Raw genomic sequence first — 21872 nt, forward strand, 5'->3', positions numbered from 1 at the left:
ACACTGCTCACTATTAAAAACCCCTTTACTCTCAGTGTTTTTTTTTTTTTTTAGCTTGTGTTGTTATCTTCCCTACAGTGTTTAGGAAGTCTTTGTTTCCTCCTCTTAACATGAAATAAATCAGATTTCAGTCTCACAACTAAAGGAGGTACAATCCATCAACTTAGGATTGTAATGGATAGGCTGATGAAGGGGTGTTGCTGCAGGAGGGTGGAAGTCCACAGGAGGTAGTGTGTCCTGAATATTTCCACACAGAGCCGACTGGATCGAGTGAGTGTAGCAGCCAAAACCAACATGTCCTGTCTACCAGCCAGGCAAGAAGGAAATAGCACAGTGGAGATTGGCACATACTGTGCTGTCCCTGCGCGGAGGACTGATAGCACACATTTGCTGCTTTGATTTCGAGTTAAGAACCATGTGTAAAACACGGTCAGAGCTATACCCTTTTATAGACTGGAGATGATTCACTTTCAGTTTGGCTTTGTACTTGTGTGACAGCAAAATAACTAAAATCAGCAAAAGCATTAGTGGTTGAGAGTCCTCAATCACACAACTGATGGACAGATTTAAAAAAAAAAAAAAAAAAAAAAATCAGTGCCTGTGAGCTCCTCCTCACTCCCAAACACTGGTCATCACTTTAATCTACGTGATGAGAAAAGAATGCAATCACCATACATCCATGACTGGGACCCATAAGCATTAAAGGTTTTTTTGCAATCTATAACAAGATAGCTGAATCACCCTAAATGTTAACATAGCCATTGATGTTTACCTAGAAAAACAAAAACCATCACCAAATATTAAGAAACAAGCAGCAGCTCTCCCTTTATTCAAACAGGTTTTGGTGTAACACATGTTTGTACTTACAATTTACTTAATATGTCTGAACTGTAAAGTTTGCATTGAGGCTCAATTAAGACAATGAGTGGAAGCTTTCATCTTTATTAAAATTACAGTTTATGTTACAGACCGGTGCCTTATGGCATGCAATGACTGGATCGCCACAATGTAAGGCAAGGTATAATAAGCACATCAGCATTAATGATCTATTAGCATACATTTTGGGACTACAAAAAGGCACTTAATAGTGTTTTGAAATGTTAAATTATGATCCAACACAAGAAATTCATCCTAAATATTCATCTTAGTGGGATCAAATATATAAAGAATGTAAAAAAAAAAAAAAATTCTATTAATCAGAAAACCTTTGAAAAACATCACTCACTATACTCATACACAACCAGAGAAACATCTGATTCATGTCTGTGACAACTGAAATGTTTAAAAAGAACACAAAACAGGATTGTACCAAATTTTTTTCCACAACTACAAAATATACTCACCTTATTTTAACTCATTCCAGTCATACTGAAATTGAGGTAACAAGTATATAATGCATATGCAAGAGTACTGTACCAACATTACAGCCATCAAATCACTATGAATATCAATACCAGCAATAAAAATCAGTAACAGCAATTCAGAAATGCATTATTATTGTTTTGTACATTTTAACATTTATAATTCCCTTTTTTAACTCAATAATTCACTGTGCAACCTCCTCAATATAATGGCATTTGTAAGAATACAGGTAGTGCAGGATTTATGATTCACCTCCTGAACCCTACTGCTGCACACTGCATGATGCTAACTGCTACGGATCAATACATGTCTCCTTGTTGCAGATTGCTATACAGGATATATAGATTGTTGTCCGTGGCCGTCAGAGGCCAAACACAGTCAGGCATGGAAAACCTTAGCACCGGAGATAAATTATCTCAGCTTGGAGTAGACAAGGAAGAGTTGAGATTAGACTGGCTGTCTATTAGGACTCCCTGTCTCAATGTGCAATCACGTGGATTTGCATGCAGCCTAGCAGCAACGGGGAAGCCCTGTTATGATCTTAAGGGTGTGCCATATTAGTCTTATCTAGCTTTCACACTCACCTCATTCTGAGGCTCCCGATCAGGGCTCTCCCTGGTGCCCCCTGCAGTAAAGGAGCACAGCTAATCAGGGGTATTCCAGACCTGGCCAATCAGAGAGCTCTGGTCTGAAAGACCTTTAAACAGGACTCTAACTTGAAACATCTGAGGTATTGAGAAAGTGCTTTGTTGTTGAGTCTTTGCTATGGAACCTAAAACTTAGAACCAAGATAGTGGAGCTCATATGATCACACTACAGAAGGTAGGAGAGTAGCCTATGAATTTGAGTCACTGGAAAATGAAATTACTTCACATGCCCAAGTCCAGACCAGATAAACTTTAAAAGAAAAGAAAAAAAATCAGCTTAAAACAGCATCTGTAGCAATAATTTCACTCAATAAGCTAACCAAGAGGACTAACCCAACAAATACAATAACAGAGACTACTGCCAAAAAAATAAATGTAATGAAAAAATGTCTTAATAATATTCTTTTTAGCATCCTTCAGCTTGCCCAATATACCCCCCCAAAAACAAACAAACAAACAAACAAACCATTCAAATACAACCAAAAGACAATGTCTGCTCAGCTGAAATCCCTGTCAGGGAAAATAAGAGGGGCGACAAGGGTCCAAAGGTAGAGCCCAAGGCCCAGCCAGCTGGAACTCATCTTCACCCAAACAGCTGGCATACTGCTCTGCATGACTTGGCTGGAAGTTTCTGGTCTGTGGGAGGACACAGAGGGAAAAGTAACAATTTAGTTTACACCAACTCAACCAACCACATGTAGTGAAATTAATCTACACTTCCTCTGGACACATGAATTGCTTAACCCCCCCCCCCCCCCCAAAAAAAACAGTGTGGTGGCAGTGGGTGAGGTTCATCTAAACTGAGATGATTCATGAAGCTGACATTCAATCTGTGCTGAAAGAAAGAACTTTCAGGTGAACTAGTGTGCCCTCTGGTGGTTCTACTGGAGGCTGTTTAAACCATCACATTAACATAAAAACATGTTTAACACTTTGTTTTTTTGATCTTTAAATTCTTAAAATTCTCAGTCGGTCACTAAGGAGCTCCACTGTTACTGTGCCTCAGTCACAGGCAGCTAAATGCAAGTAACTGATGAGGGGCAAATTCTGGATTTTTAACTTCACCATCAGGGTCAAAAGTCTGTCTTATATTCATACCTGCTGTTTCATGCATGTCAGCCTGTTCTGAGTACTTACTTGTACCAGTTGGTAAGAGTCATCATGATGTACAGAGAGGCCAGGCAGAGGTGGAAGTGGAAAAAGGAGTAGCTGTAAGTGACTCCCTCCTCTTCATTGTCAACAGCCCTGCGTATACCATCCTCCCCCACCACACCCTCTTCACCTGACCCTCCACCCTCCTCAGTCTGCATCAGCTTGTTCACCTGGGTGTTACTGGATGAACGAATACTGAGGGAGAGAGAACGAGCCAGTTTAACAAAAGCAAATACAAGGGGAAAAACAACTTAATACTATTTGCTGTCACTGCTAATCTTACCTGGCGTAAAGAGTGCAGAAGAGGAAGATGATTAATCCCACAATACCCTGAGCATCCCACCACTGCACCTGTCCTGGAGAACTGCCACCAGATGATTCAGCGGTGCTGACGTTCGACACTAAACTCAACAGGCTGGGGTTACAATTGCGATCTATAAAGTGCAAAATACACAGACCACACAAAAATTGTACACACATTATGAAATACTTTGAAAAGCACATTATTATACAGTCAGCCTTTTTGCAAACTGACATATACATAAATTTAAGGATTTGACTTTCATCTTGACTATAATGGCAACACACCTTTTTGATTCTTATGTAACTTATGGCAATGAAGTTGCACCTTAAAAGTATCAGAGGTGCATAAATACACATTTGTCCCTTAGATCTTATTAAATTAGAAAACGGTTTTCCTCTTGACTGTATTTCTCCCACACTGATTTCACTGTCAACAGTGAAACACTCAATTCAATATAGCACCAAATCACAACAACAGTCAGCTCAAGGTGCTTTATATTGTAAAGACCCTACAATATTAGGGAGAAAACCCCAACAATCATATGACCCCCTATGAGCAAGCACCTGGGGACAGTGGGAAGGCGAAGCTCCCTTTTAACAGGAAGAATCCACAGGCAGAACCAGGCTCAGGGTGGAGGTGCCATCTGCTGCGACCAGATGAGGGTGATCAAACCAAAAAGGAGCAAAATGAAACTGACTTTTTGTCTATTGGTCTGCAGTGTGTTATTAAATTCCCAGCTATTGATATCGAGCAAATATTCTTTGAAAAGATGAGGATTCACATTTAAAAAAAAAGAAGAAAGACTGAAATCCACTTCTTTGTAGGCAACTGAGATGCATTTTCAGTGTCATGTCAACGGGTCCGAGATGCCTCCATCTTAACATAAAACTAACACTAGTCAGCACAACACTACCCATTGTGGCTATTCACATAGGAAAGGCAGATCACATGAAAATGACACACAGAGGGTGTGCTAACTATTAGCAGAAGTCAGCTGCTTTTCCATTCAGAGCGACAGGCAAAACTCACCTTTCAAATAGAAATGCTGCGGCAGATAAACAGCAAGTGCACACATTTAATGGAAACAGTATAATCAGAAACCAGCATGCAAGAGAAAGCTACAGAAGAGTCTGTACTGAGACATCAGGAGACTCACTTGGATTGTTGGTCATTGCAGACCAAGTGACATACATAGTGTAGAGGGAGATGAGGGAAGCCTGAAGCAGACCTGAGTATGGCTGAACTTCCTGTAAATAACGGAAAAATATACAGTCATTTTCTAAGCAAAAATTTTAATAACAGTGTTTGAACATACTGGGTGTTTCTGTCACAACCTCAGCAGAGCCTCAGGAAAAGAATATTTTGTTTGTAGTTTTCCAAATCAGATTTTACTAATTAGAGACAGCAGATGATGCTATTTAAACCTAACCTAAAACAAGGTCTATGCACCCATTTCATCTCCTCCACACAGTCTGCTTCATCGCTAACAAACAGCAGTACACTGATCAACAATGCCCGTCACCCTCCCTGTCGCTGTCTGGAACCTCTCTTCTGGCAGAAACCAGATGAGCTTTGCTGACATTTTTATATTGTTTTTCTCTGCAGCTGATAATGGTTTTTTTTCAAGGAATTAGTGCTGGTAATAATAAGGGCTGCTTTCCATGTCCTTCAGGCAATGTTTGCTGCCTCATTCATATCTGCCTCTCTGTCAGCATTTCCACTTCTTCTCACACTGGATTTAGGGCAGACTGGTTGCTACACTGACTTGCTACTTCTTGTGGTATAAATTGGTATATCACAATAGTCCATTTTTAAGTTCAGTTCATCTCTTTTACCCAGTCCAGATGTTTTGTACACAAATTCACAGCAGTTTCTTTACATTCTGCTAAACTCTTTAGTTACTTTGGAAGTTACATAACGTACCTTTAGGTCTGTCATGTTCACCACTCCTTCTCATCTGTCACACACTTACTCTGTACAGGTGATGTCACTGATTTGCATTTTCCTTCATGCTGTAATATTATTTGAACATATTGTATCATAAACATTTTAATTTCATTGTTTTTTTAGTGTTAACAGTGATTTGAACCCAATTTAGATATTTATAATAGGTGCAGAGAACCCATTAAATGTAAGAAAAAGATCATCAAGAGAGCACCAAATAATGGTTAGCCAAGTTCACATACAGCAATGGATGATGTAGACCACTATAACAGGTATCACCTGAACAGGTAATTACAATTTTCTTTAAACTCCTTAGTTTTATGTGTAATTAACACAACTGGTAGTCCAAGCTTAAAAATAACTTTACATTAATGGTTTTAGTTTTTGTCCATTAAAAAAAATCAATGTGCTTAGGCTGAGTGGGGGTTCAGCAACAATAATATTATGTGATTAACACTTAATAACTATCTACCAAACTGTTAACTGGGGCATCGATCATTTTCTTAAATGCTTATCCAACTCAGGAGGCTGGAGCCTCTCCCAGCTGTCACAGAGTGACACTCTGTCACACAGTGCTAACACTGAGACAGACCACCATTCACCCTCACATCCACACCTAAGGCTAATTTAACCTCACCAGTTAACCTAACAAACTGTGGTATAACACGCAAACGGCACTCAGAAAGGCACCAGCTGACCAGGAAGTTTAAGGCCAGAATCCTGAGGCTTTAAAGTGACAGTGGTAACAGCTGCACTGCCCCAAACTGTTCACATTTTACAATAAATACCTTTAACTTCTTACAATTGTGGTTACGTGGTATCCAACATTTGGGAATACATTTTCCACATTTGTACCTGTATCTTCGGTAAGATGGAAACAATGGAGACGGTGATGCATAAGATAAGGTTGATGCTGATGAAGACTTTGTGCTCTGTGCAGTCATCGGCCTTTGTATAGTAAATGTAGAAAAGCACCACAGCAGCAATAGCCAGTGCATAGTGGAGGCCAGTGAAAGACAGCAGTCCTGGAATTTGCATGAATACAAAATAATGTGATTGGCGGTTTAACAGAATCATTTTAAAAAAACGTCTGAAAACGACTCGGGCAGCAGAGAAGCTCTGGCTCATCTTGCCAGAAATGTTGCATACCAATACAATTCAGTACCAAATTAGACTAAAAATCTCCTGGATGACTGAATTCAAATATTGTGTGCTACAGAAAAATAACTCACATGTGTAGAATATCATGCAACTTTTGCTTTACCTGCAAACCAGCATTTGTTCCCTCTTTCAGCATTTTCTACCCAGGCTTTGTTCCAGGAGTAGGCAAAGTCAATGAGGAGAATGAGCTGGATTAAAATGAAGATAAAGGATCCCACCATGCCGAAGTAAAACCACACTGTGAGATGAAAAGGAAAAGACAGAACAAAGAGTGTCCTCACACTGCTGAACAGGAATATGTACATTTTCATTATTCTCAAGAAAAAGACAGTATATTGCTGTTTTTCTGTAATTCAACAAACAGATGTTTGTACCATCGTGAAATGTTCCATCAGGGATGAAAAAGGCTCCCACTGTAATCCCAACCAGGATCAGAAATTTAAAGAACCAGAAGCTGAGGATACAAACACATCATTAGTACAGAAGACATACAAAAGTATCACTTGTACCTCTCTCCCTGAACCCTTTTCGTGCAAAGAAACTCAGTTCTCACCCATTTTGAAAAGCTGCACGTGGGTCTTTACTGCTACGAACACGAATCATGATAACGCAGAACAGAAAGAAGAAGCAGGTCATGGCAAAGCACATTCGATACACCGACTTGTACCCCACGATGACATTGCAGTCGACCTGGTTTTCAACACCAGGTATTGGTATTGATGTTCCTCCCTTGCAAAATCCTGGGATCTGTGAAACAGATGAAAGTCAGATCAGAAAAAACGTGCAATTAAAGGCTATCTATATCAATAAGCAATAAAACTGTTACTGGCTTTCAAAGGCAGCACATAAAAATTCCTGACTTTTAGTATTGCCATTTCAAATGATCACAAAAACCATAAAATTACTGTGCTTTGAAAAACTCACTGTAAATACTGTCCAGCATTAACCACAGTTAGCAACCCCCCCCCCCCCCCCCCCCCCCCCCCCCCCGATACAGGCATGCAGGCTTTTAATTAAAGGTCTTTATTTATTTCAGTAGAAGTAGGTTTGCAAAAAGGTTAGCAAGTGGTTGTCGGGTGTTGGCAGGTGAAAGCAGTCACAAAGAAGGTTCTGCACCAAAAACCTCCTTGTGATTTAACTGGTTGCTAACACATTGCTGCAGACAAACCGGTGGAAGACACCGGTTTGTCTGCAAACACTTGCCATTTACTCCGTGCTGTAGCAAAACTTGAAAAAGTGCAGCGCAAAACAGAAATGGAGCAGCTCTGCTTCCAAAGTACAAGCTTACAGCTGCAACCAACACATTTCAAAAAGTGCAACTTTTACTCTGAAGGCGACCGTTCTCTGCTTCCATGTGGCATTGCAGTTTTCACAGGTTCACCTCCACTTTGAGAGTAGCTGATGAGTATCTGCAGACAAGTCGGCGTCTTTCATACAAACATAGGATGCAGTCACTGACCGATCTTCGGAGCTGCATGAACAGGGCTTTCGCGTTTAGATGGTTGCCGACAGGTTATCTAGGCCTGTGCTACCGAGGCCTAAGTTTCCATCCACGCAATGCCATTCATCCTTGCATATTATTATTATTATTATCATCATCATTACTATTTTTTTAATGATCATTTTTTATTATGACTATATGATTATATTATTTTTATTAGTATACTATATACTATTGTATGTTATTTTATACATTTACATGAACACTGATCTTACCTTGCGGAGCTGTGTTTCCATTCCAGGAAGTATCATGATGACAGACACAAAGGTTCCCAACAGTAAAAAGAAAGAGAAAACCAAGCGGGTGATGGTGGAGTTATTGGAGGAGGGACAGCAGCCACATAAAAGACATGGTGCTGAGCCACACAGACATGAGGCCTGCCAGGGATGGAGGGGGAGACAAACAAGGAGGATGTAACAAAAACAGAGAGAGAGAGAGAAAGTTAAAGCTTTGGGCAAGATAGGGTTAAAAAGTACACACCCAAATAAATGTCACCTGTTTAGGTATATATATATATTCACAACTCTTACGTAAAAGCTTTATTAAAAAAACAAAAATCTAAAGCAGAACTTCCCTCCCTGGATTTTAATCACCGATAAAGACCACATTTCTCAGCAATGACCTAGTTATCCTGTCAAAACAGTTGGACCAACCCTGTAGTTGTTTTACAGGTCTGAAAAGGAGCTGCTGTCATAAGAAGACTAATAAAAATCACATGCCTTACACTTGCTTTGTAACTCGGCAGCGTTAAATATCAAACGTCACTAACTTTCCGTTTTAACAACACCATGCAAATGGCCTGTTCACGCCTGACTAGCATGCTACGCTAACTTCCCTAAATTTAACGTCGATTATTGCTAGATTTCAGTTTACATTAATTACCAGCTAGGTACCGCCTTACATTGCGGTACCTATTACATGCTTAACGTGATATTAACGATTCACGTTGGCACCAATTGCTAATCTGTTATCCTTAGTTTGACCTAACGGTGGGAGGGTAAACAAGAGCCTTCCGGAAATATCTAAACTGACATTCACATTAGATACTTACACAGCTGGCTAAAGAGCACAAAGCCAGGCAAGCCCCCATTTTGACATCAAAATGCTGAAATTTATGTTTATGTTCCGACGCCTTTCGTGTTCCTCTTTAAACCCTTTAAAAAAAACGATGACTAACAATCGGAAGTTGCTCTAGTGATTTTCAAAATAAAAGCCCGACGCAACTCAACCCTTGAACTAGGACGGACTATGCAATGTTCCCTGCATGAAACACCTGAAATGTGCCCAAATACCCATAGATTCTTAGTGTGACTAAGAAGAAAAGGGTTTATATATAGTCTGAGGCATTTTAAAGACTTTTGCCAGTCCACAAACAGTTTGCAGAGCAGAACAAGCCCATAAATGCAGGGAGTCTCAAACCTACCATCTGTGTTCTCCCTCAGCAGGAGCTCACTGTCTGCTGTTTAAAAGTACATGAATAAAGAGAGCCAGTCAGGTGCTGGCAGAGAAAGCCTTGTTAAAGTCCCTGCTGTTGTCGTATTGTTAGTTCATCAGCACCGTAGGGAGCCAACAGGGATGGGGTTATTAATAGTCATTTTAATACAACCTGCAACATGGAAAATTTCACTGCCAAATACTTGATGAGAAGTGAAATTACTGAGAAATGGTAGATTTCAGACTAAGTAAATTTCACCACTTCAAACATTTCTTAACTCCGCAAACTTTTTAAAAAAAAATGTTTTTTTTTTTACATTGCAATTACTGCATGATTCTTGAAATGAAAAAACATTAAATTGCTTACTTAAAACCACTTTTTTAATCAGCATAACCATATCACTGGTACTGCACCTGACATTATTTTACCCATAGATTCTTAGTGTGACTATATCCAGAGGATTAGTGATGCTAAATTGCTCATAACCCTAAATTGGACAATGGGAAGAAAATGGATGGCTGGCTGGATAGACAGATGGATGGAATTCCTATATCCAACACTAGGTTGCAGCATTAACCAGCAATTTACACTACTTTCTTTCAGTCTTTCACTTCATTTTATTATGCAAGTAAATAAAGTTTCAAGCTACAAGTGACATTTCACATCCATAGATGGAGACAGTTTACCCACAGGCATACACTAGCACAAGTAGTCAAATACTATCAGCTAGTTTAGGATAAATAAATCCGGGCATGCTGTTGGCAGGGCTCAAGTGATTATATGAAGAATATCTGTTGATCTCTCCAGCACATGTTACTGAAAGCTATAATGAAATGAATGCCTGTAGCTGCAAAGGTGTAACAAGGTGAATAAAGGTCAGACAGAGCTAATAAACCGTTAAGAAAAAGGTACATCTGCAGTAGCCCTTTACTCTTGGCTAGGAAAAGATCATTTTAGCCATTCTGAATGCTTCATAAGAAAATATAAATACAGATCTACAGACTGAATCTATTATGTGCAGGATTGTGTATTCTCCTAATGGGATACCTGCCACTTGTTTCCCATTAGGAATCAGCCTCGTCATTTTCATCTTATAAAAATGCAGGTGGGTGATTGGGTGCTTTTTGAAACTCTGTGTAAAACCCCTCTTTCAGGGCATAGCGACTTACCCTTGCGACTCTTCTGTAATCACAGCTTTGTTCTGACACTGGCAGGCTCACTTTGTTGGCATACAATGTCTGTCTCTCTATTTTATTGTTCATAGAATCCAGCTGCCAGGATTGCAACTTACCTCTCATCCATCACTTCTCCTTCATCACTCACTGCAAAAGATTTCTCCTAAGCAGGAGCTGCAACAGACATGAGAGCAGTTGTCCAGTTTCATAAAGGTTTTGCTGTTGCATCTTGGAAAGGTGAAATGCAAATGGATGTGAAGGTGGTATAATAACACAGTAAATGAACGAATACATTTGCTGTGTTGTAATACCACCATATTAGACACAGAGGTTAAAGACTGAAAAAGAGGAGTTTGTTAGTATACTGTGGAAACAGCAGATACCTTGCAAATGGCTGTATTTCATAATGAATCCATTAGTTAAATGACCCTTGAACTTTAATATTCTTTTGAGCTCTGATGAAAGTCTCCATTTATTTCAGCTACCATTAGCAGTGACAGAAAAAATAGGTGTTCTCAAATGGACCATAGCCTGTTTTTCCATAATGAATTCCTATATATTTGATTTCATGCCCTGCATCCCCGAGCAGCTGATCAGTTTTTGGTATTGCTGATTAAGTGAGAAAGTCAAACATACAGAGGGCTTTATGCCTCATCTGTTTAATAATGTTAAAATATATATCTTGCATTATTTTATCATCCTGAGGAGACAAAGCTCTGGGTTAACTGACCCAAAATATAACTTTTATTTAACCCAATATAGAATAGAAGAAGAATAGAATGCCTTTATTGCCATTATACAGGATGTACAATGAGATTGGAGCAGCTAAGTTCAAGTACTGTTAACACCTCAATAGCTGGATTTTATTTATGCCAAAAAAGAACATAAATATGAATATTTTGATGAAAGAATTTCTTATTTTTGAAATTATTAATATTATTACAGTGAGACTCCACAACACGGGAACATAAACAAGTACATAAGTTATGTATGAAACACCTATTGGCGGTACTATTTGAACTAATACTTTCCTGCTCGCATTATTCAGGCTATTATTTACTTTAATGCATGTTTATGATGACCTGTTCCCTTAATTTGGATGATTTCAGTGACAGTTACTCAGCCATAGGTCTGTTTTTTTTTCTTCTTCTTCTTTTTTACCTTCTCCCTTTTTTCTGGCGCGCTCGGTGGTAAAGCTTGCTGTGATTGGTGGACTTGGACCAATGAATGCAAATCTCACTGGTGACGTGTGGGTCGGTGGGTTTGTGCGCGAAGGTGCAGATGTTGGCGGTTTGAATAGAGAGAAGAAAAAGGAGGCTGAGGGCTGCTCTTCAAGCTGAAGCACTTGACGGTGAGAACAATGATCTCATGTATATGTTTAACCAGGCGTTCAGACCACTGCTGGTGGACTTTTCAGGGTGTTTTGGACACTTTTTTGAATAGTTAAGGGTTCTGGTCCGCATCCCTGAAGCGAACTGTAGTAATTGATGGAGTTAATTGTTAGGGGTTTTAGTTCATCAAAGTATAAGAAAAAACAAAATTATTTCAAATGTTTTGTGCTGTAACTTCGACAAAATGTTCTGTTAACATCTGGCCATGCAGTATGAGTTAATCAGTTAATTTAATCCTTCAGCGCGAAATCATCGCGGGCCAATTTTTTTGTTGTTATGTGACTTCGTTTAGCTGTCGTTTTTTTTTTTTTTTTTTTTTTTGGTAGCACGTTGTGTGTGTGTGTGGGGGGGGGTGTTAGTGAGGTGTAAGGTGCTGTCGCTGTTTACACTTATTTTTCTTTGTTATACACGAAACTTTCCAAGTACAGTTTTGTGTCTTTGTTTTCACTGCACTGTCTAAGCAAAGTGGTCTCGCCCCACCCCCGCCATTTTTTTTAAGTTCCTGCAGAAAAAGGGCCAAAAAAAAAAAAAAAAGCGTGCATGCAGCTTTGAGCAGGCAGCATCACCACGGTGGTCTATAGCAGTGCTTATCCACAGACACCCCTTCTGCCGGGTGATCGTTCTGGGCTGATATTACCGGAGGGCATCACAGAGGTGCAGAACCTGTTTTGCCTGACATTTACAGTCATGTTGTTACCGGTAAGTTAACAGTTATATAACGTTATAACTGTATAAAATACAACTGATGCCAGCTGTATAAGCAGAATTAATAAGGAAAAGGTGACTCAGTGCAGCCACAGGTGCGACCACCTTTAAAACTGATTAACACTAGGGTAGTTGACAGCTATGAATTTTTCACTTATGAGCTGTTAGAGACAAAAACAGACCTAATGAAGCACCTAATGGTGCGCAGTCCCCACTGAAATTGCTCCATTTTTTTTTTGTTGTTGTTGGCATTTTCCCAAAGACATCCTTGACAATGAAATGTAAAAAGATGAGCGGTTACCATCAGCTGCACTGATTATGGAAGTACTTGAAAAGTACTGCATCATTTCATGTGCAATTGATGCTCTTCCAGTTGATACTAGTGAATATTGACGTCCCTTTTTTTTAATCTCTCCCTACAGCGGTATTACACGCAGCATTTCTACTAAAATGGCAAGCTGTGGAGGTAGGTATACATTGTGTGAAATGGCCTGCATTGTTTAGCAGCTTTTATATCTTAGTGGTTCTGCATTTTTTTGCATTGTGCTGCTGTGTACTGGATCCAACCAACAGCGTCGGCTGTCAGGATAACTAGTCTTTTGGAATGCAAGAATATGCTAATTATTAAAATTAAATCAAAAACTGTGATTTTTTTAAAAATTGTTTTTGTCCCCAGTTTTACTTCAGAACAACAACACAAAAACAGAAGAAAGGAAAGCTCCTCGCTAGAAGAATTCTCTTTTAGATCCCTTAAAGCAGATGCTATTTTTAAATCATGTGCACGTAACTGGAGTCCATCGATGTTAATGCAGAAGCCTGACTTGCAGAAAACTAAGCAAAAGTCTTTGTTTTATCACGTCTTGCCTCATTGCTTCTTTAGAAATGCAGCTGATATTTGAATTTAGCTCAGTGTTACCTTTCACCATGGTGCTAGTCAACACTCACAAGTGTCCCGTCTTACAGACATCCAAGTGAAGGAGCTGAATAAACGTGCATCAGGTCAAGCATTTGAGGTCATCCTAAGCCCCCCGACCCCAGATGCTAAGCTGGACTTTCCATTGTCCCCGGTAAAGAAAAGGGAAACATCGCTGGATGAGATTAAGAGGAAACTGGAAGCTGCTGAAGAAAGACGCAAGGTATCTAGATTAACAGCATGAATTATGAGCAGACACGAGGAAAGAACTCTACCCTCTGTGTTCAGGATCCTTAAAAGTGCAACAGTTCTCTTTTTTCTTTTTCTCAGAGCCATGAAGCCGAAGTGCTGAAACATTTCGCTGAGAAACGAGAGCACGAGAAGGAGGTCATCCAGAAGGCCATCGAGGAAAGCTGCAACTTTAGCAAGCTGGCCCAGGAGAAACTAAATCAGAAGATGGAGGCAAACAAAGAGAACCGCACTGCTAGGATGGCAGCTCTCAATGAGAAGTTTAAGGAGAAGGTAAGCTCTCAGTGTGACACCAACACCCACCTGTGTAATATTTAAAAAAAACAAGAAAGAAAGATAATACAATTCTTCTTTTTTAACAGGACAAGAAGCTTGAAGAAGTGAAAAAGAAACAGGAGGCAATGAAAGAACGAGAGAATTAATTCTTTTGTGATCTGTAATGCAGTCTTTACATCTCCAAAGATAAGCGTTTTGTTTGTAACTGACTCTTAACCCCGGTTGATTTTTATGTTCTGATTATTCTGTAAGTTGGTTATACTGGCTGGTTAGCTCAGGATGTAGTCTGACATTTCTGCTGTAGACTTGTATTTGGCAGCTGGTTATATTACTTTTTTAAAGAGGCATTTGCTGGGACTAAATGTTCTTCTACTTCTTCATGTTAAAGTGTACAGCATGCACTGTTGTAAACTCTTGGTAAAGCTGGATGTTTGTGTAGACTGTGATGCAGTCCTATTGTTACACCATTAAAGTTTTTTTTATTCTTTTTGCACTTTCTGTACTTGATTGATGATCGATGTAATAGTTAGAATTCAGATGTTATCATATCTTCATGCTGTCACCAACTCAAGCCAGCAGTGAGGCTACAGTCTGATGGCGCTGTTACAGTCGAGTTTTATTTAAGAGGTCATAAGCCAGATTTCTGGTTCATTGCTGTACAGGTATGACTACATCTAAGACAGGAACAATGTGTTTTTTTCTACCATTGTGCAAGCTTCTATTACAGTGAGTTACCAGTAGCCTCTAAACTTGATCAAAAATAACTCTTAGAAAATATTTTCTGGATGAAAGGTGCTGTCTCACTGCACTGATGTGTCTGTCACAGCTCAGTAGAGCCTTGATTTTCTAAGTAAAAACTTGACACAGAAGTGAAAAGCAGGTACTTCATATTAACCAGGCAGTTTCCACACAGATCACCAGCTACATCTTGTCGCCTGTGAAAACACGGCAGAGCTTTTTCTTTAGAAGAAAAAAGTTTAAGTGCAGATGAAAGAATGTATTCTCTGCATGAGCTGGCAAATGGTCTCTAACTTAGCAGCTTGCGCCAGAAAAATCTCATAATGAATTAGTTATGCATGCACTGTTCTTTCAGTGGCTGTAGAAAATCTGGGGGAAAATACTGAATTATACTTTGGGCCATAATTTTTTTTTAAATTTTTTTTTGTAGTTTTGCCTCTTAGCAAAATCCACCACACTGGATTTTAAGTCAAACAGTCAGTATGTGATTGAAGTGCAGGCTTTAATTCAAAGGTACAAAGATTTTTTTTACCCATTAACTGTTAATGTGATTTTGACAGAGGCTCAAAATTAACTGGAAAAACTTCTGCCTTCTGTTTTGTATTTAGTAACTGAAAAGCATGCTCTGACTAGGCCGTTAAAGAATATCCCATTTCTGTGCCTTGAGAAGCTGTTGGGTTACTTTTGCTGTATGCTTTGAGTCATTATCCATTTGCACTGTGAAGTGCTGTTTTGCAGCATTTGGCTGAATCTGTACAGAGAGCATAGCCCTGTACACTTCACAATTCACCCTGCTACTTCTATCCTCAGTCACGTTAAACACTAAGTTATTGGTGATGTGACACTAGAAGGCACCTTTTGATTGTAGACCTTGCCTATGATATGCCTACTTCCCCAAGAGTGTTCTTGACTTTGTTAGAAGCTGATTTGGGCACTCCTAATAATTTTGCTGTCTCTGATAGGTCTGTTTTTGTTTCTCAGCCTAATGATGGCCTCCTACACATGCACTGACATCTCTTTCATATTTAAATAACAGCAGACAGCTATAAAATACAAATTCAACACTTTGCATCAACTTCAGTTATGTCTGCTTCATTTGTCATGAAATAATGAGGGAACAGGCCATAATTGCTTGTCAGTGAATTGTAGAAATTACTTTTGAACTTTTGAAAATGAGAGACTGCATAAACATTTCTGTAATTCCTAATCAGGTAATGCAAATATTTTTTATAATACTACTTAAATTAAAGTTTAAACTCTGCACTTAAATCACATCTTGACTGATTTAAAATCTACTGTGTTGGTGTACAGAGGCAAAATTACAAAACTTGTGTCTTTGTCCAAATACTGGAAGCTTTAAGTGGACCTACGAAACTAAATTCCAGCTCCATGTTTTTCTTCTTGGACCTCATCAGGAAGTATGATTCAAAGTTCAAAACGTTCCCTATTTAATTCACTGCTGTACTCTTAGCCAAAGCTCCCTGAGATCAACATATGCATTTTTGTGAGCTTTTAGCTCAGGGATTATTTGCACATATGCTGATGTCAGCTCATGAAACACTGGCTGGTGCTTTAAAATATTCCTCTTTTTTTTTTTTTAATTATGGAATATTAGTATCTTTAAATCATGCAAAAATAAAAACTACATAAAGCAAATAATTCTTTACTGGTCAAAATGCACAGGCATGAAGCTGGTATTTCAAAGCACATTTACATATAATAAGATTTTTAATGCAGTCATGCATGTCTAAATTGCTCAGTAGTGTTAGAAATGTATATCCATGTACTGGGCATGAGTTAGGAGAGTGTCAAATGCTCAGCAATTGGAAGTGAAACATGATGTGAGAGCTTGGGTGCTTATAATTTTTTAAATTATTTTTCTTATTTACAGTTGATTTTACACTAAAGCATCTGACTGTGGACCTTTTCAGGCTGATATAAGGCAGCACCTGCATGCCACATGACCTGTTTTGTGTAAGTACTTAGAGTTCCTCTCAGCGTTAATAGGTTTGTTTACCCTTGCTTACGTCGCGTACAGACTTGCACTCAGATGGAAAGGTCACTCAGTGCCAAGTGGAATTGGTTAAGTGTTGACTGCGTTCAGTGACTTTTCTAAACCTGCTTGACATGTTTGATTACTTAAGATGAGCAATATATCCTACGGATGTATCAGTGATTTGACATGGACTCACGAAGTGTTTCAGGTCTTTCGGCAAATCAGACACCCTCGCCCAGGCAACCCAACCGGAGCTGATCAGGCTCCGGCCTGTGCCCCTGCAGTTTTAAAGTGTTGAGGTTTTTGAGTTAGATTTTTTTATTCCCTTCATTGGAAAATGAGGATTTTTTTTCTTTTCCCTTTTTCCTTGTATTTCGCTGTGTAAACACTATTGAATGTGTTTACACAGTGAAATACAAGGCATTGCCTAGTTACAGTATGTAATAGAAAAGTACATTATCTTCAGTAGAATTATTTATAGTGTCACTAACCTCTTTTTAACTTAATGATTTGAAGCAGTTTAGCTTCACAGCTATTAGACTTACGTGGTGTGTAAATTTAACATAATGATAATCTGTACAGATCAACCACAGTGTAAAGAACTTATGTCAGTTCTTCGTGTTCTTTATCCACCACACCAACCACCTCTATGTCCTCTTGCGACACATCATTTGGTCTCCTGCCTTTTCATTAGTGGCACCAATTCCAACCCATTTGTAGCTGGTCTCACTACCATCTTGTAAACCTTTGTTTTCACTCTTGCTGGTATATCCATCTGTCATAAATCATTTCTGAAATTCTTTTACATCCGCTCCACCCTGCCTCGGCTCTTTTTCACCCCTCTTTCACACATCGGCTGCTTTGAGCACTTGACCCTTGAACTACTCCACCAGTGCCACCTCTGCGTACCAATCTGTTGTCCTCCCTGTCATTCATGCACATATATTCTGTCCTGTTCCTGACTGTCCTGACTTTCATTAGATTTTTCTGCAGAGCATATACTCTCCAGGATCTTCTAAACTGCTCTCTACTCTCACTGCAGCTCACAATGTCATCTGCAAGCAACTTCTAATTTATTATTGTCCACAGGCTCCTGGCAGATCTCGTCTGCCAGCATGTCCATCGAGCACGAGAAAGGGCAAAAGAAAGAGCTCATAGACAACTCTTTGAGCAATCCTACCTGTCTCACTACCCACATGAATATTCTGCATCACCCTCACATACTTCTCTGTCACTGCCAACTTTCTCATGCAGTACCACGCCTCTTCTCTCTGCACTTCCTCTTTATCTGTCCACAAATACAAACAAACTCCTTCTCACCTCAGATCAAACATCACATCTGTGGTGTTTTAACCTGGTGTCAAACCACTGCTGTTCATTAATCATCAGATCTCTTCTTAACCTAGCTGTCACGAATGTTTACCATAACTTCATGCTATCAGGCCTAATTTGTCTGTTGCTACTTTAGCTCTGCACACCATGCAGTACCATGCTTCTCCTCTACTCACACACACCCTCTTGTTAAACATTGAGCTCCACAGCCATCCCTCACAGATGCTCTGCATGCCTTTAGGTTTTTCATCTGGACTTTCTGATTTACAGTCTCCACACGATCCCACCTTTTCCCTCGCTCATCTTCCTTGCTTCAGAGTACTCCTTCCAGTTTCTCAGCACAGTCTTTTCACTTGGCAGAATATTTTTCATCCTTATCTTTCACGATCTTCATCTGGTGCACAACCTTCCAGTCAATTTCTCCACCCTGTGTGCGACCATGCATACAAGAGACTGTCATCTTATAATAAGAGGAAATAAAAACAAAAATGAAAAAAATCTTACAAAGCTAAAATCCAACAAATAATTACAATGTTACTATTTTTGAGAAACTATAACTGAAACAGTGACATCCTACATATCTTAATTTATAATAAGTCATTCACCATTCAAATTGTTTTTTGTTTTTTTTCAAGTTTCTTAGGAATTTAATACTTTGTGTTCACAGTATACAGTAACAATGTTTATAGAGGAGAGTCTGTGTTTGAGTCTGTATTGCTCCCCTCACACATAGCGTTGCACAATCCTTCTTTGTCATGTGTTTGGAAGAAACAGCTGAACTCATCAGCCTGGAACGATGTCCTATAATGCACAGCTCCCCGCCTGTCTGACCACACAGGGGACAAAAGTTGGCTTCAGGAACCTTTTCTCAGCCTTTTCTGGATATCTGGACTGACTGTTTCTTGCTACACAAAGACACGTGTGGCATCGGTGTTCAGCTCATGTTCCCCAGAGCTAACATTAATATACAGATCATCCTAGAGTGGATAAATACCCAGAAGACCAACACACATTATTATTATATATATATATATTTTTTTCTGTTGTAGGCCCACCTCTTAAATCCACCTGGGAATATAGAGACACTCACTGTGACGGAGCGCGACGTGAGGAGGGCGTTTAGACGTGTAAACACCAGGAAAGCGGCTGGACCAGACGGTATTAGTGGACGTGTCCTTAAGACCTGCGCTGACCAGGTGGCACCTGTGTTTACACTGATATTCAACCTCTCACTGAAACTGTGTGTGATTCCCACCTGCTTTAAAAAGTCCATCATAGTCCCTGTCCCAAAGAAACCACACCCCAGCAGCCCCAATGACTTCAGGCCCATAGCACTCACCTCTGTGGTGATGAACTGTTTTGAGAGACTCATCAAGACATTCATCACCTCCTCACTGCCCACCACCCTCGACCCACTACAGTTTGCATACCGGCCAGACAGATCCACAGATGACGCCATATCCTTCCTCCTCCACAAGACCCTTTCACACATAGACACTGGTAAGGGGAACTATGTGAGAGTGCTGTTTGTAGATTACAGCTCAGCATTCAACACCATAGTTCCCTCCAGGCTGGTCTCTAAGCTGCTGGACCTGGGCCTGGGCCCATCACTGTGCAGGTGGGTTCACAGCTTCCTGACCAGCAGACCACAGGTGGTACGAGTGGGTCACCTCACCTCATCCTCCCTCACCCTCAACACTGGATCCCCCCAAGGCTGTGTGCTCAGCCCTCTGCTGTACTCACTGTACACCCATGACTGCGAGGCCACGTCAGAGTCCAACGTCATCATCAAGTTTGCTGACGACACTGCTGTTGTGGGACTAATCTCTCACAATGAGGAGACAGCCTACAGGAGAGAGGTCTCCCGCCTGGAGAACTGGTGCCAGGAGAACCACCTCCTGCTCAACGTCAGCAAAACGAAGGAACTGATCGTGGACTTCAGCAGGAAGCAGCTATGGGACTACCATCCACTTGTCATCAGTGGTGCTGAGGTGGAAAGAGTGGACACTTTCAAATACCTGGGAGTGACCATCTCACAGGACCTGTCCTGGACTCATCACATAAACATCACTGTGAAGAAGGCCAGACAGCGTCTCTACCTCCTCAGGCGGCTGAGAGACTTCAAGCTCCCACTCAAGGTGCTCAGGAACTTTTACACCTGCACCATCGAGAGCATCGTGCGTGGGAGCATCACCACCTGGATGGGAAACTGCACCAAGCAGGACTTCATGACTCTAAAAAGGGTGGTTCGTTCAGCTGAACGGACCATCAGAACCACCCTCCCCAACCTGCAGGACATTTACACCAAGCAGTGCAGGCTGAGGGCCATGAAGATCCTAAAACAGCCCAGCCACCCCGGACACTCTCTCTTCTCCCTGCTCCCATCAGGCCGGCGTTACCGCTGTCTGAGGACTAAGACTGAAAGGTTGAAGAAGAGTTTTTACCCACAAGCCATCCGTCTGCTCAACTCTGAGCCCTAACTGGACCATTATTGCACAATGTAAATATTATAATTTATAATCTATAATTCCACGTAAAAGTGTGTATAGTGTATAGTATATAGAGTATAGTGTATAGTGTGAATTACTTATTTTTATTTTTATTCTTCTTATTTATATGTGTGTGTATATATGGTTGCAGGTACAAAATACATTTCACTGTGCATTGTACTGTGTATAACTGTGCATGTGATGAATAAACTATCTTATCTTATGTTATCTTAAAGATGGAGTAGCATGGTTGGATCAAGAAACAATACAGATCTTTCAGAAATGCTGCAACTAAGTGAAAATTTCAAAACAATGGAAAGATTATAGGCTATAAATTTGATTTGACCTCAACGAGCAGCCAGGAAAATTGCCTGCTTTGATTACCAAATGAGACCCAGTGGAGTTAGAAGTGAAAGGTAACTCAGAAGTTGAAACAATGACCAAGGGATATTATCCAGTTTTATAGGCTACATGATAACGTGTTTTACATTCAGGCTTTGTCACAGTACTGGGGAAGAAGAACTGTGCAGCAAGTGGTGACAGAACTTTTGGTTTTCATGACAAAGATGGGTGTTGTTAAGAACAGCCTATCCTTTAAATCTTTATTAAAGCTGTCGCAAGATTTAGCAGCCTATACCCACGGACTGTAAACTGCATGCAGGTGAGACTGTGCAAATAAGAGGGGAAATGTTGCATGGAAAATCACTAATTTTCTAGTGATGCCATTATCAATTTAACAATAAGGAAACCCATGCATAAAGACTGGTGAGCCTGGGGAATACCAAAATATATTCCATCCATCCATCCATTCGCTTCCGCTTATCCTGTTCAGGGTCGCGGGGGGGCTGGAGCCTATCCCAGCTGTCATAGGGCGAGAGGCAGGGTACACCCTGAACAGGTCGCCAGCCTGTCACAGGGCCAACACAGAAAGACGAACAACCTTTCACACTCACATTCACACCTATGGGCAATTTAGAATAGCCAATTCTGAATATATTCTTAATGTTGCAATATTTTGAAACTAATTAAGGCGAGGTTATAACACTAAGCTGTGTAACGTTAAATAACACATTTAAAGATCTTATAATGACAGTGGAAGATT

General features: G+C 40.1%; 2 protein-coding genes across 2 annotated transcripts; one reads left to right on the forward strand and one right to left on the reverse strand.

Moving 5' to 3' along the window:
- Nucleotides 1-926: 926 nt before the first annotated feature.
- On the reverse strand, nt 927-9260 carry serinc2l (serine incorporator 2, like). The gene is made up of 10 exons (XM_030750121.1): nt 9123-9260; nt 8287-8448; nt 7124-7317; nt 6945-7024; nt 6674-6808; nt 6265-6434; nt 4622-4712; nt 3445-3595; nt 3147-3356; nt 927-2645 (listed from the first exon to the last, which is right to left on the reverse strand). Exons 1-10 carry the CDS (start codon nt 9159-9161, stop codon nt 2507-2509), a joined length of 1371 nt encoding a protein of 456 aa, XP_030605981.1. The 5' UTR covers nt 9162-9260; the 3' UTR covers nt 927-2506.
- Nucleotides 9261-11914: 2654 nt separating this feature from the next.
- On the forward strand, nt 11915-14708 carry stmn1b (stathmin 1b). Its single transcript, XM_030750008.1, has 5 exons — nt 11915-12032; nt 13200-13243; nt 13741-13913; nt 14021-14212; nt 14302-14708. The coding sequence occupies exons 2-5, from the start codon at nt 13228-13230 to the stop codon at nt 14359-14361; spliced, it is 441 nt and encodes a 146-aa protein (XP_030605868.1). The 5' UTR covers nt 11915-12032; nt 13200-13227; the 3' UTR covers nt 14362-14708.
- Nucleotides 14709-21872: the final 7164 nt, after the last annotated feature.

The sequence above is a fragment of the Archocentrus centrarchus genome, chromosome 16 (genome assembly GCF_007364275.1).
Source record: "Archocentrus centrarchus isolate MPI-CPG fArcCen1 chromosome 16, fArcCen1, whole genome shotgun sequence".
NCBI classification, from domain to species: Eukaryota; Metazoa; Chordata; class Actinopteri; order Cichliformes; family Cichlidae; genus Archocentrus; species Archocentrus centrarchus.

Coding starts and splice junctions, on each gene's coding strand:
- serinc2l (XM_030750121.1), bottom strand. CDS start 9,161: ATGGGGGCTTGCCTGGCTTTGTGCTCTTTAGCCAGCTGT. Junction 3,596..4,621: donor TGCAATGACCAACAATCCAA/GTGAGTCTCCTG, acceptor TGCACTTTATAG/ATCGCAATTGTAACCCCAGC. Junction 2,646..3,146: donor ACTCTTACCAACTGGTACAA/GTAAGTACTCAG, acceptor GTCCTCCCACAG/ACCAGAAACTTCCAGCCAAG.
- stmn1b (XM_030750008.1), top strand. Junction 13,914..14,020: donor CTGCTGAAGAAAGACGCAAG/GTATCTAGATTA, acceptor TCTTTTTCTCAG/AGCCATGAAGCCGAAGTGCT. Junction 14,213..14,301: donor ATGAGAAGTTTAAGGAGAAG/GTAAGCTCTCAG, acceptor CTTTTTTAACAG/GACAAGAAGCTTGAAGAAGT.